The 13,401-nt window shown below is 48.7% G+C and overlaps 1 protein-coding gene across 1 annotated transcript in view; it reads left to right on the top strand.

Annotated features, from left to right (window-relative positions):
• The window catches only part of LOC147733055 (T-box transcription factor T-A-like), a 73,647-nt gene that overhangs the window by 48,601 nt on the left and 11,645 nt on the right, over positions 1 to 13,401 (top strand). The window contains exons 3-6 of the mRNA XM_086958906.1: positions 5,444 to 5,578; positions 5,973 to 6,034; positions 6,718 to 6,773; positions 11,203 to 11,385. Of these exons, the coding sequence (XP_086815032.1) occupies positions 5,444 to 5,578; positions 5,973 to 6,034; positions 6,718 to 6,773; positions 11,203 to 11,385 (436 nt within the window). The remainder of the gene's footprint in view (positions 1 to 5,443; positions 5,579 to 5,972; positions 6,035 to 6,717; positions 6,774 to 11,202; positions 11,386 to 13,401) is intronic.

The following is a 13,401-nucleotide window of genomic DNA, read 5'->3' as shown; positions in this document are numbered from 1 at the left end:
TCTCCCCTCTCCGCCCCCGTTCCGCCCCCTCCCCTTCCCGCCGTGTCGCATTTCTCCTCCCCCCTCCCCTCTCTTCCCTCCAGCTTGTTGTTTGTATAATTTAACCCGCTCCGCCCCCTCCCCTTCCCTCCGTGTCGCATTTCTCCTCCCCCCTCCCCTCTCTTCCCTCCGGCTTGTTTGTTTATTTGAGCCGCACCGCCCCCTCCCCTTCCCGCCGTGTCGCATCTCTCCTCCCCCCTCCCCTCCGTCTTGTTAATTTTAGGATCAAGACAGCACTTCCACTGTCCTGCTACAGGCACAATGTTTTGTGAGTAAAGGTTTTCTGCGCAACTCGTGTTTCTGTGCGCTTTGTGCAGCACCCAGCCCAGCCGGGGCCAGAGGTCGTTAGTGCGTGGCACGCCTTTGATTAATTCAAGATGCTGTGAACAGTTTACCGCCTTCAGCCCTGAAGATTTGTAGGCGTGCGCACCTCTCAACGTGTAGCCTGTATTAAGTCAAGCCTCAATTGCTTGTTACTTATTTTCTGGATCGCCTTTGTTTGCCTGAGTGCAGTATAACATCTGCTCCGGTTTGGGATCCTGTGATCTCTCGGGCCACTGGGGTAATCCGGGCTTTTGCTATAGCTGTCATCTAACCCGAGCGCAGCCAGTTGTCGCGGTTTCCAACCAGCACTACTTCACGTTGGCCCCTTTAGGCTTACTTATGAGAAGTAAGGTGAAACTACAAGTCCCAGAATGCTTAGTGCAGGTAGCAGAACACATGGGACTGGATGAAGGTCAGTTCTATGAAATGAGATGATTTCACTGCTATGTTTTGCTGGCAGTTTACTGTCCCTGCGGGATAGTAAGATTAAGTCACATTCATTGGTCAGCCACATGCTGGCACACTGGACTCGGAGTCTTACCTCTACTTACCTTTGATTTGAAAACACGGCGCATGAGTCACCCCTGCCTCTCCCAGTTCTAAAATGTTACTGCCCCTTCCTTTTGCCCTGCACTCGCCATTCTCCCTACGGGATAGTAAGATTAAGTCACAGTCATTGGTCAGCCACATGCTGGCACACTGGACTCGGAGTCTTACCTCTACTTACCTTTGATTTGAAAACACGGCGCATGAGTCACCCCTGCCTCTCCCAGTTCTAAAATGTTACTGCCCCTTCCTTTTGCCCTGCACTCGCCATTCTATTAATAGGGCCATGTATCTGTGCACTCTGGCGCTGACTGGTCGAGCGGAACAACTTTCAACGCAATACTGACTAGAAACAATTGGTAAATTGTGTAAAAAAGTTGTCTGGAGCTATTTTTGAAAGCAACAGTTACTCCCTTGTGCTTCATAAAAGCATGGCTGATGGCCGAGCCCTCGCCCCACGCAGGGGAGTCACTGCCTCTGCCAGACGAGGTGTTTCACCACTTGAGGAATTCCCGCCTTACGGATGTTGTGAGGCGCTCGCTCTGGAGAAAACACCTTTCCTTCAGCTGCCTGAGTCATCGCATGAATGGTGTATGAATGCACTCGGTGCTCACGGAAGATGGCCGCAGACAGCTGCAGGGCCCGGCTGGCCAGCCCTCGTCATGGAGCGAATGTGCCTGGGGCTGGACCTTCTTTAATTGTTTGCTTGCTGAAATTAGCAATACTATTAAAAATAACTCGACCAGAAGGTATTGCATAAGGACTGTTTCCTGACATGCTTATATATTGAAAAAAATGTGGGACTGCTTCTGTAGAGTTTTGTAAATATGGCAAAATAGAATGCAAACTTACCGGCCAGAAGCATTGACTAAAAGAGCGCCCAATAGTAAGTTGAATCAAAAGTAAGGAAGCCTATTGCCTAAACGAGACAATCTCATTGCGTGATCCAACTCGTTCAGCCAATCAGATTGGCAAATTAACAAGTGTGGGTGAAGTAATGCTGGAAGTCATTCCAACGATAGGTCTTTATGGCTCCATTTCTTCCAATCTATGGAAAAGATATGCCTGGTAAGATTTAAATCATAAATCTAGCACCCGTAAATGGTTGGGTCATCCCAAAGTGCATCACTTCCTGTGATAGAGAAACCTATGGCATGGTCTCTTTAGTATGACAAGTCGATTATTGTGATCCTTGTACTTGGGCATTCTGCATTAATCTGCATCCTTTGATATCCCATTGGCCGCTGTTTCAATATTACAAATCTGTAGTTAACTCCAAACATGAGTTACATGTCGGGGAGGTGCATTACAACATACAGCTGTGAATAACATACAGCTGTGATCACAACCCTCTGCTTCTTCATGAGAGCTTGAAGACTGATTTACTAAAACAAACATTGTCTATGTAAAGGGTGTCTGGTTTACAACTTTCTTCGCCTTTAATCTAGTCTATATCAGTGGTTATTAATATAAGTGATCAATGAAAGGATATGAAATATTATGTTTTTTTTTATTTACACATTTTGTGTCTCAACATGCTTTCTATAAAGGACGCTGCGTAAAAATCCTATTTTGAACGACAGACACATTTCTAATTGTTTCAAGGGTGGGCCTTTTGCCTTTGGCAATGCTTGTTTTCTTTTGTGATGGTTTTGTTAAAACTTTATTGTTGAGTAGGCTGACTTGCATTCAGCAATACAAAAATAACAATGTTGCCAAAAGCAAAGCCTCACCCTCACTCACCCTTACCCTCACCCTCACTCACCCTCACTCTCACACACCCTCACTCTCACCCTCACCCTCACTCTCACCCTCACCCTCACTCTCACTCACCCTCAACACCTCACCCTCAACGCCTCACCCTCAACGCCTCACCCTCACTCACCATCACCCTCACTCTCACTCACCCTCACTCACCCTCACTCTCACTCACCCTCAACACCTCACCCTCAACACCTCACCCTCAACACCTCACCCTCAACGCCTCACTCTCACTCACCCTCACTCACCCTCACTCTCACTCACTCTCACTCACCCTCACTCACCCTCACTCACCCTCACTCACCCTCACTCACCCTCACTCACCCTCACCCACCCTCACTCACCCTCACTCACCCTCACTCTCACTCTCACTCACTCTCACTCACCCTCAACCCCTCACTCACCCTCACTCTCACTCATCCTCACTCACCCTCAACCCCTCACCCTCACTCACCCTCACTCACCCTCAACCCCTCACCCTCACCCTCAATCACCCTCAACCCCTCACCCTCACCCACCTTCACTCACACTCACCCTCACTCACCCTCACCCTCACTCACCCTCACTCACACTCACCCTCACTCACCCTCACCCACCCTCAACCCCTCATCCTCACTCACCCTCAACACCTCACCCTCACTCACCCTCAACCCCTCACCCTCACTCACCCCCACTCACCCTCAACCCCTCACCCTCAACCCCTCACCCTCACTCACCCTCAACCCCTCACCCTCAACCCCTCACCCTCAATCCCTCACCCTCACCCACACTCACCCACACTCACCCTCACTCACCCTCACTCACACTCACACTCACCCACCCTCACTCACCCTCACTCACACTCACCCTCACTCACCCTCACCCAACCCCTCACCCTCAATACCTCACCCTCACCCTCACTCACCCTCAACCCCTCACCCTCACTCACCCTCACTCACCCTCAACCCCTCACTCACTCACCCTCAACCCCTCACTCACTCACCCTCAACCCCTCACTCACTCACACTCACCCTCACTCACCCTCAACCCCTCCCTCACCCTCACTCACCCTCAACCCCTCACCTCACTCACCCTCACTCACCCGCACTCACCCTCACTCACCCTCAACCCCTCACCTCACTCACCCTCACTCACCCACCCTCACTCACCCTCACTCACCCACCCTCACCCACCCTCACCCACCCTCACCCACCCTCACCCACCCTCACCCACCCTCACTCACCCTCACCCACCCTCACTCACCCTCACCCACCCTCACTCACCCTCAACCCCTCACTCACTCACCCTCAACCCCTCACTCACTCACCCTCAACCCCTCACTCACTCTCACTCACCCTCACTCACCATCACCCTCACTCACCATCACCCTCACTCACCCTCAACCCCTCACTCACCCTCACTCACCCTCAACCCCTCACCTCACCCACCCTCACTCACCCTCAACCCCTCACCTCAGTCACCCTCACTCACCCTCAACCCCTCACCTCACTCACCTCACTCACCTCACTCACCTCACTCACCTCACTCACCTCACTCACCTCACTCACCCTCACTCACCCTCACTCACCCTCACTCACCCTCACTCACCCTCACTCACCCTCACTCACCCTCAACCCCTCACCCTCACTCACCCTCAACCCCTCACCCTCACTCACCCTCAACCCCTCACCTCACTCACCCTCAACCCCTCACCCACCCTCACCCTCACTCACCCTCACTCACCCTCAACCCCTCACCCACCCTCACCCTCACTCACCCTCACTCACCCTCACTCACCCTCAACCCCTCACCCTCACTCACCCTCACTCTCACTCACCCTCAACCCCTCACCTCACTCACCCTCAACCCCTCACCCACCCTCAACCCCTCACCCACCCTCAACCCCTCACCCTCACTCACCCTCAACCCCTCACACTCAACCCCTCACTCACCCTCACTCACCCTCACCACCTCAGCCTCACCCTCACTCACCCTCAACCCCTCACCCTCACTCACCCTCACTCACCCTCAACCCCTCACCCTCACTCACCCTCACTCACCCTCAACCTCATGCTAAAGATTTACAAAAAAACCCATAAACAATTCTAAAAGCACTAACTCTAATGCTGCGAGACCTATTGCATTTCTAATGCTTGTTAAGATATTGAAATTACTTGAAAACAGTAAAAACGAAACACCAGAATTTACCAAAAATAGAAACTGAAAACAGGAAAGCCTAAGTATAACAGAGCCAAAAAGTAGGGCTGGGAATTAAGGTTGAAAGAGAAATGTTGACAACAGAAACCAAAGGTGAAAGTCACTCAACAGCACCAGAGACTGAATACAGGAAATGAGAAAGGCATGTATGTGTACAAAAAAACAGAATAAGTCCAACTTGGTGCCCTGGAGGTTTCTAAACTAAGATCCGATAAATGGTATATGAAAGGAGAACATTTACATACTTGTGCATCCTCTGCAGCAGCCTCTCATACAGCCTGAGCAGGGCTGGTACTATATCACCAGCGCAGTCGGTCATGGGCCGATGCATCCTTTATGCATAAATGATGAAGGAATGGTGGTAAGGATTCACTGTACCAAACATCTGTATGCCTGTGTGGCTACCAAAGAATGTACCATCAGCTATGAGAGTACCTGTGATGTGTCACGGGCAGCCGAAACACATCAGTCGAAACCTATGTGTCAGTGAAAAGTGTTTGGGTGGAGGGATGTCTCTGGAGGGCTTCGGACTGCAATCCCGGTATTTAATGTATAACTTTTTCTTTCCATGGCACAGATCATGCTAAACTCCCTTCACAAGTACGAACCTCGCATCCACGTCATGAAGGTCGGTGGACCTCAGAAAATGATTAACAGCTTTGCTTTCCCAGAGACCCAGTTCATTGCGGTAACGGCATATCAGAACGAAGAGGTGAGTGCAGATACCTGGCTTCCTGTGCTGCTGACCCTGAAGTAGAATTCATCATTGCTTTGTTGGTGCTGAAGCTGCAACTTTACTCTATTCCTACTCTGACCCTAGCCCAGGGGTGTGTGATAAGGGCCGGCTTTAGGGCAGTGCGAACGCTGCGGCCGCACTGGGCGCTGGTCTGTGGAGGGGAGCTGACCTCAGAGGGGGCGCTGTGTTTAGCAATAACTTATGATTGGATAGATGAGGGGCACTTTTGTCCGATGGAAGTGAGAGAATCCGAGGAGATGGTCATAGTGCGTGCAGGTGCCAAAAATAATTGCTGCACTTGGCGCCACCAGCACTAAAGTCGGCCCTATGTGCGATCTCCACTCTGAACACCTGTCTACTCTCCTTGCAGATCACAGCCCTGAAGATCAAGCACAACCCGTTTGCTAAGGCTTTCCTGGACGCCAAGGAGAGGTTAGTGCTGTTGTGGGGCTAGGAAATTCTCCCTGAGCGTGGAGTCGCTTATGGAAGCGAAAAGTGCCTTCTACCAGCGGGACACCCTTTTAGGTCTCAGAATGTGACTAGGAAGGTGGTGGTGGTATTGCTGGTGGTGGGAGAAGCAGCATGGGGGGTTAAGGTACGGTAAGGTTATGTGAGTGTGTAAGCTGCCTGTTTAGAACCAGAAGGAAGTGCTTCATGATATTTTTCCCAAAATGTACATATGAGCACATAATGCATCATGCACAAGCAGGAGGACTGGTGCTTAATTTGTGCAGGTGGTTCTGGGCACTGACACTCATTTTTGGGGACCAAGACTTATTTTTCATCATCAGATGATCAGGCGAGAGAGACATAGAAAGGCAAGGAAGAAAGAAGAAGGAAGAGAAATATTGGTATGCACGGATAAATAGAGAAATCCGAGATGATAAAGAAGTTGCAAGTGTGAGATAAAGAGAAAGGAAGTGTAGGGTGCAAAGAGTCATCAAAAGTAGAAAGCTATGGTATTCAGCAAACCAGGCATTTGGCAACCGTGATAATATGTAGAGATAGTGGCAGGCTTTTTAGAGAAGCTTTAGGCTCATGTGCCTATTCTTTTTATGAATCTACAACTGCCTTGTATATGCTGATAATTGGCAACTCTCCATTTCTTTTTACAGAAGTGACTCACGTGACGTCTTGGACAATGGTGATCCGCAGTCAGGGTATTCACAAAGTAAGAAATGTTTTTGAGACTATGCATGCTGATTTTGAGAGGGGATAATACTATTCCTTAGGTTATCTGATGGCTACATCCGGTTTAAACGCTCCATATACGGCTCTGTTTTCTCCCAGTTTCACGCCAGTAACAGCCCTGATGCGTAGGTGAGCTGTCCACCCAAACGACGAGAAGCTACCAGGCAATGGAAGCCTAAGTCCTGCCCTGTGCCACATTAATGAGCACGTGCCTGCCCAATTGTAAATCAACTAGCTAGCAGAAGAGGGAGAGCTCTTTGCCGAATCAGAGGCCAGCTACAGAGGTCAGATCTCTGCCCAGCAAATAGCAGAGACTCTGATATGTGCCAAATCACATTGAAGCTGCACAGGTGGTCTCTCTTTTGAAGAGGAATTATCTAATAACATGACTGAGACCATCTGGCCAATCACAGAAAATGTGTTACCAGTTGCAAGACATCTAGCTTGCTGCTGTGTCTGGCCCCCACATATTATCCAATAGCAGCTGCAAAATTGGCTCGCCATCCAATCAGAGACCGTTATATAGAGCGGCTCTCCAATCAGTCACAGTACATTTGCACATGTAGGCGCACCCAATTTATAGAGCAGTCAGTTACCAAAAGAAGGTGGGCTCCATCTTTAGTCATAGAGCTGCAGGATAGGTGCATCTGCCAACTCCATGCACAACTTGTAGAATCAGCCCCACACCGTGAACAGTTCAATGGCAAAGCTGAAATGCTAAGGATGCTAAAGACAAATGTATCTTACATGATAAATAACGAGATTTTATGTGGTTAATATTGATGAAAAATCTGCGAGCAAAGAGTCAAACAATCTGCAAGAATTATTATTTAATATTATAAAAGACAATTGATAGAAAATGGAAAGAAGTAGTCTATAAAACTAAAGAATGAAATATAATTATTGAAAAAAAAAGCTTAGCTAAGCTCAAATCAGAAGCAACAAAAGAAAATTATTAATTTCTTGACTGTCTGGCAGATTTTCGATAACAAACAAAAACAACGAGATAATTAAAATAAAAGTTGATCAAGAAGAGAGTAAATCTCTTCAGACAAAATCTTTGAATAAAAGAAAAGAACAAGTTGGCAGCCGACTAGGAGCGAAATAACAGAGATGCATAAAATATCCTCTCATCTGCCTTGCCAGGCTTCTTGCAGAGCTCTTACGTACATCACCTATAAATTTCCTAACCACTTAATTCACGTGTAGGAAGTACTTTGACAGTATTGGAGTCTCACACGTATAAGGGACAAGGTCTGCAATTGGAGTGAGTTTAGGGTGAAGTGTTCAGAAGAACTTAAAACAGAAAGTGAAGATTTGTGGCATGAATCCTTTTCTGGATTCACATGTGCTTCTAATCCGCCATCTAGTGATTAGGTCTGGAAACATGTTTGTTCTTCTTTTCTTTTTTTTTTTTTTACGTCATCGACCACCATTTGGTGGTAAGTCCATCCCTAGTGTGAAGACCACATGGTGCCTGCCCTAGAAGATCCTATGCGCGGTCACCATCTTCAGATTTCTTTTCTCCGCCGTTGGGTCTGAAAGCACAGCGGAAGACCTCCAAAGAATCCCAGTGAGAGACTTCTCGACTCCCAATGCAGGACACCGCCGGTAACACTTACATGGTTGGAGAATGAAGAGGAGAGAGGCAGCAGAGGTTCATGGAAAATACCCTATCTAAGTTCTGCCCCAACTGCCCCCACAGGTTTGTGCAGTGGAGATCACATGAGGTCTGCAATCTGTGCCTGCCAAAAGACCACAGGGATGAAGATTGCGAAGCCCGAGCAGAGTTTGTGCCGAAAACCTTCAAGGTCCGACAGTGATTAACACCGTACCATAGGTAGTACCCACAAGACACAGGAATTCCTGAAAGACCTTGGCCTACCCAGCTAGGACAAAGAGAATGTTAAGGAGGCCGAACCAGTGCATTGAGGGGAATCTTACATTGAAGCCACCATAGTCGAAAGGAGGGAAGCGTTAAAGAAAGCAGTGAAAGACGCTGAAAGAAGACGGCAGAAGGTAACAAAAGTGCTCAAAGGCCCAGATGCCAAGGCCTTGGACTCAAGGTCCTCAAAAGCAGCCTCAGCTAGGAAACACTTGATGACTGAAGGACAGCACAAACATAAGGAGCTGCACCGATCCCAACCAAAAGATATGGATGGGGTCAAACCTTCGACGAAACACTTGATGCAAACAAGTGCTCAAGAGGGAGCAAAGGAAAAGTGCAAAGACATGGGGCAGGGGAGCCACTGACACTGAAAAGGAAGATGTCAATTTACAATGGATGTCGGAGAAGGAGTGCTAGAGGTGGAGCGAGAAAACACAAGAGGCTGAAATGGTGGTCCTTGCCGGGAGAAAGGAGTTTGATGACGCCCTAAGAGAGTTTTGCAAACCAGTGAGACTATTGGGAACCACAGAGGTGGAGAATGAGCAGCAGGCATGGAGGCCCGGCAACCCTGGAGCCAAACAAAGAAGAACAAGATGAGTTCTTCGAACTCAAGGATGAAGAGGCGACAATGTTTGAGGAACAAACCCAGTTTGACGATACATGGCTCGACCTCGACACTGAGTCCCCTGAGGAAAGGATAGACAATTGCCCCTCAAGAGCTTCACCACCAGCCTACCTTTCCATGTACAATAGCCACATTTACAGGGCAGTGGACACATATGGGGTACAATTAGAGGAAGAAAAGGAGGATCCATGCTTCCTACTAGAAACCCTATGCCTTCCCAGAAAGCTAACTTCTACCTGCCCATGCTCCCTAGCATCCTGGACCAGGGGAAAGAGGCTTTCAGAGAGCCAGCCACAGCAAGTGCAATAACTCCTCGTGAGAAGGAGAAGTACAAACATTCCACACAAAAACCCAAATACATCAAGGGAAATGTCCCAGTGGATTCCATCATTGTGACAACCTCAAGGAAGAGAAATAGTGCCCCCACATCAACAGGCAATCACTAGAGAAGGAGAGCAAAAGACTGGACCTGGTGGACAGAAAAATTGAGAGAGGCAGCCACACAGTGGATGATAGCCAACTCCAACGTGCTCCTTAACACCATCAGTGCTGCAGCAATTCCCCCTCTGTGCTACTTCTGATTCATTCCCATTGTTCATGATGAGCTCAGCTCGTCATGAGCACACGACCAGTGTACTGCATGACGAGCTGAGCTCGTCATGAGCATCGAAGGGGTTATTCGATATGGGCTCCAACAGTGGGACCAGATCAAAGGCCTGATTCAACACCTTCCACACTCAGGATACTTGTCTGGCTCTGAGTCACAGGCTTTAAACCGGAGGTGCAGGCTTCAGTCATCAACGTGCTCCAGGGAGAGACAGATAGAAGTCGGACAAGGCAAGCATAATAAGGATAAGCGAATAAGCAGAAAGTAAATGAGAGTGATAGTAAAGCCAACCAATGTTAAGCAATGAGTGGGCTGAGAGCCCTTTTACATTCCTGGTAAACCCACAATATGGGGCACATTTAGCAACAAATAGTGTAGCACAGGAAGCCACCTTCCTGCGCTGCTTGATAGGGAAGGGGCAGGAATGCGCCATACTTAACATTATAAGGCTCATCGTTGCCTCTTCTAGCACTGTCGCCCAACGTGCTGCCTCACGTAAATGCAGGCCCCCTTGCACCACGGTGAAAGGGTGCCTGTGTTGTAAGCAGGATTGTTTTGTGCAGGAAGGAACACCTTCCTGCACAAAAACAATCCCAAGAGGCGTTTTCCTCTTACTATCTGTGCCGCAGAATGCAGAACACATAGAAAGAGAAAAAACGAGGAGAAATAAAGACATTTCTCCTTGCTAAGCCTCACTTGGGGAGGGGTACCATTCTGACGCATTCCTGGGTATGCCAGTGTTGGTAAATCTGGAAATGCGCAAAAATCCATGGGTGAATGAGTGGGAACACTGATGCGCCACCCATGGAATACCTCCCTGGGGCAGAGTAACGCAGAGATTTGCGTTGAGTTGCGTTATTCTAGTTCTATCGAGTCATGCAGGGCCATGCAAGGTGGCCTTGCGTAGCTTGATAAATCTTAGTAGTTGCGCCTCTCTTGCCCGGCACACGGCTGACGCAACTACTTGATAAATATGCCCCTATGAGTTTCGCCACGAGACACTGCTCTGTCTGGTAGAGTTTATCAAAAAACCGATGGCTTTGTCTTCTAATTGGAGGTGTCCTTCCGTTTCGCACGCGCCTCATCCTAGTCCGTGCCACTTCAAGGAGCTGCTGACATACATTGGTTAAAAAAAGTCATCACACTGCCCGGGGTAATGGAGTTTAAGTTTGAAGAGAAAGTAGCCAAGCATGCATCAGTTGTAGATCTTTCATATATGTCATGTTTTTTTTATTAAATGCTAAAGGCCTCCTGCTCATGTTCTGAGATGTCTGTCTTCTCTTCCGCAGTTGGTGGCTGGTTTCTGCCTGCAGGTTCCGGAGCCTTCTGCTCCTCCGGCGCCGGCGCGTCCTTCACAGGAAGTCCCGCCATGGCTGCAGGGCACGGCTCCTACTGCGAGAGGTACTCGGGCCTGCGAAGCCACCGGGCAGCTCCCTACCCCTCCCCGTACGGACAGAGGAACGTCTCTCCAAGTATGTACTCATTTCCAAAGGACTGTTATTGTGGCCGCTGGATGCTGCGGTGTGATTCAGTGGCAAGGAGGAGAGGAGGCTCTGAGGAGGGAGCCACCCTCCGCTGCGCAGCCTGAGTCTAACATGGTGCATTGAAAGGTATATGCTGTGGTTAGGGTGCCCTCTGCTGGCAGGAGCACAGAATAATGCGAGATAGGTAAGGGAGCCAGAGAGTGGCGCCACGCAACCATCACCACGTAAGTGCGTCTGCGACGTGCCGTGTGCTTCTCTTACACGCCAGTTTCCCTGCTAGTGCGGGCGGAGATGCTGTTTTTCTGCAGCTAACAACTTTCGAACGTTAATTTGGGACCAGGGCTTGTGGGCAGTGTTCATAACAACAACAACAACAATAATAATAACCCAGGCAAGGCTCTAAACCTGTCGTGAGCATTTAACACGCTGGACCGTCTGACCCATTTATTTATTTATGCGTTTTTATATAGCGCGAACTTTACGCGAAGGTGTCAGAGCGCTTCACAATAGGAACAGAACTGATACATGAGAACATTACAAGTGAACAACTTACAAAAGCAAACGCTAAGTTACATGAGGCAAAAGTGACAATAGTGAGCAACCAAAATACAAGAGGTAACAAACGGTGCATTACAGGAGGAAAAAGTGACGTGTGCAGGTTACAAAGCGTACAAAGTACAAGTAGAGGAAAAATACTGCAATACATGGCAGACACTCAAACACAAGAACAAACGTTACGTAGGCAATGGTGGCACTTGTGCAAGTATCAAAAGCAAACAAAATGTAAGAGGTACAAACAGTGTGTTACAAGAGAAAAGTGACGTGTGCATGTTACAAAAGAGTACCAAACACAGGTAAAAGGGTAATACTGCAATAATGGCTGACTCTCAAACCACAAGAACACACTGGGAAGGCACTTCCATAGTCATGGAGAATAGAATTTTCTATAATAAAAGTTCTTCCTTCAGATAATAACTTTAATGTACTGGCGTTATTACCCGTCTAAACCATACTCATGCTCATTTAATTGACCTTTCAAAGGCGAAAGTTGGAGCAAGGCTAGGTGGGATTTGAGTCGGGACTCTCAGGTTGTGAATAAAAGTCTCCACAGGTGGCAATAACCCACTTACCCTTTCTCCAGGCTTCGTAGTGCATTCCTGCAGCACTCTGGATGCACTATTTTATTTCCATGCTTCCGGCCCAATACCTTCATTTTGAAGGCGTGTCCCACTTGCCTAATGCACGTTGCAGTGGCTGGTGGAACTCATTCATGGTGGCACCGCTGCTGACCTTATGGAAAAGTGCACAATTGGAGTGAGCAGAAGGCCAACCCTGCTTGTACCAGCTTCCTTGACCAGATCCATATTCACGTCTCTGCAGAGGAGAAACCACCCCATTCTGGCTGCGGTGGTAGGTTTGTGTGTGTGTGTGGGTGGGGGAGGGGGGGCTATACCAGTTGCTGCTTAGGTAACTATTGTTTTCATCCTGTCTTGCAGCGGCTGCAGTGTTCCTATAGCTTCTGTGCCGACCACTATGGCGCTAGTGATGGCTGAGTAATGACACAATAATTTCTTTATTCTGGAAGTTTCCCTAGTTTCTCCAAATTTACTAACTCCCCGCCTCCCATATCGATGGTACCACCACCAGTTCTGTATTCAGAGGGACTGCTTTCAGGACTGGTCCTTCTCACTCTCCGCTTTAGGCACCCCGGCAGCCACTTTCCCCATAGAATCCCAGGGGCTTCGCTATGGCAGGCAGGATCCAGCAGGCCAGATCACAGAGAGTGACACTGTCCCTGAAGTGAGGGGCTCTGGCATCTTTTCAACTGGGGTCATCCTTGGTGTATCTAGTAGGTCCTGTGCTCACAGTATGTATTCTGGTTAGGGCTCTGCCCTCCCACCAGGTGCCACAAGCTCATCATTCTAGCCAGTAGCAATGGTGCAGTGGGCCCCAAGAAGGAATAAGGGCCGCTATTCCACTGTTTGGCAGTGAAAAACAGCTACA

This window comes from Lissotriton vulgaris, chromosome 2_1 (genome assembly GCF_964263255.1).
Source record: "Lissotriton vulgaris chromosome 2_1, aLisVul1.2, whole genome shotgun sequence".
Lineage (NCBI taxonomy): Eukaryota > Metazoa > Chordata > Amphibia > Caudata > Salamandridae > Lissotriton > Lissotriton vulgaris.
The sequence above is the reverse complement of the archived record's forward strand: the minus strand, read 5'-3'. Positions and strand labels throughout refer to the sequence as shown.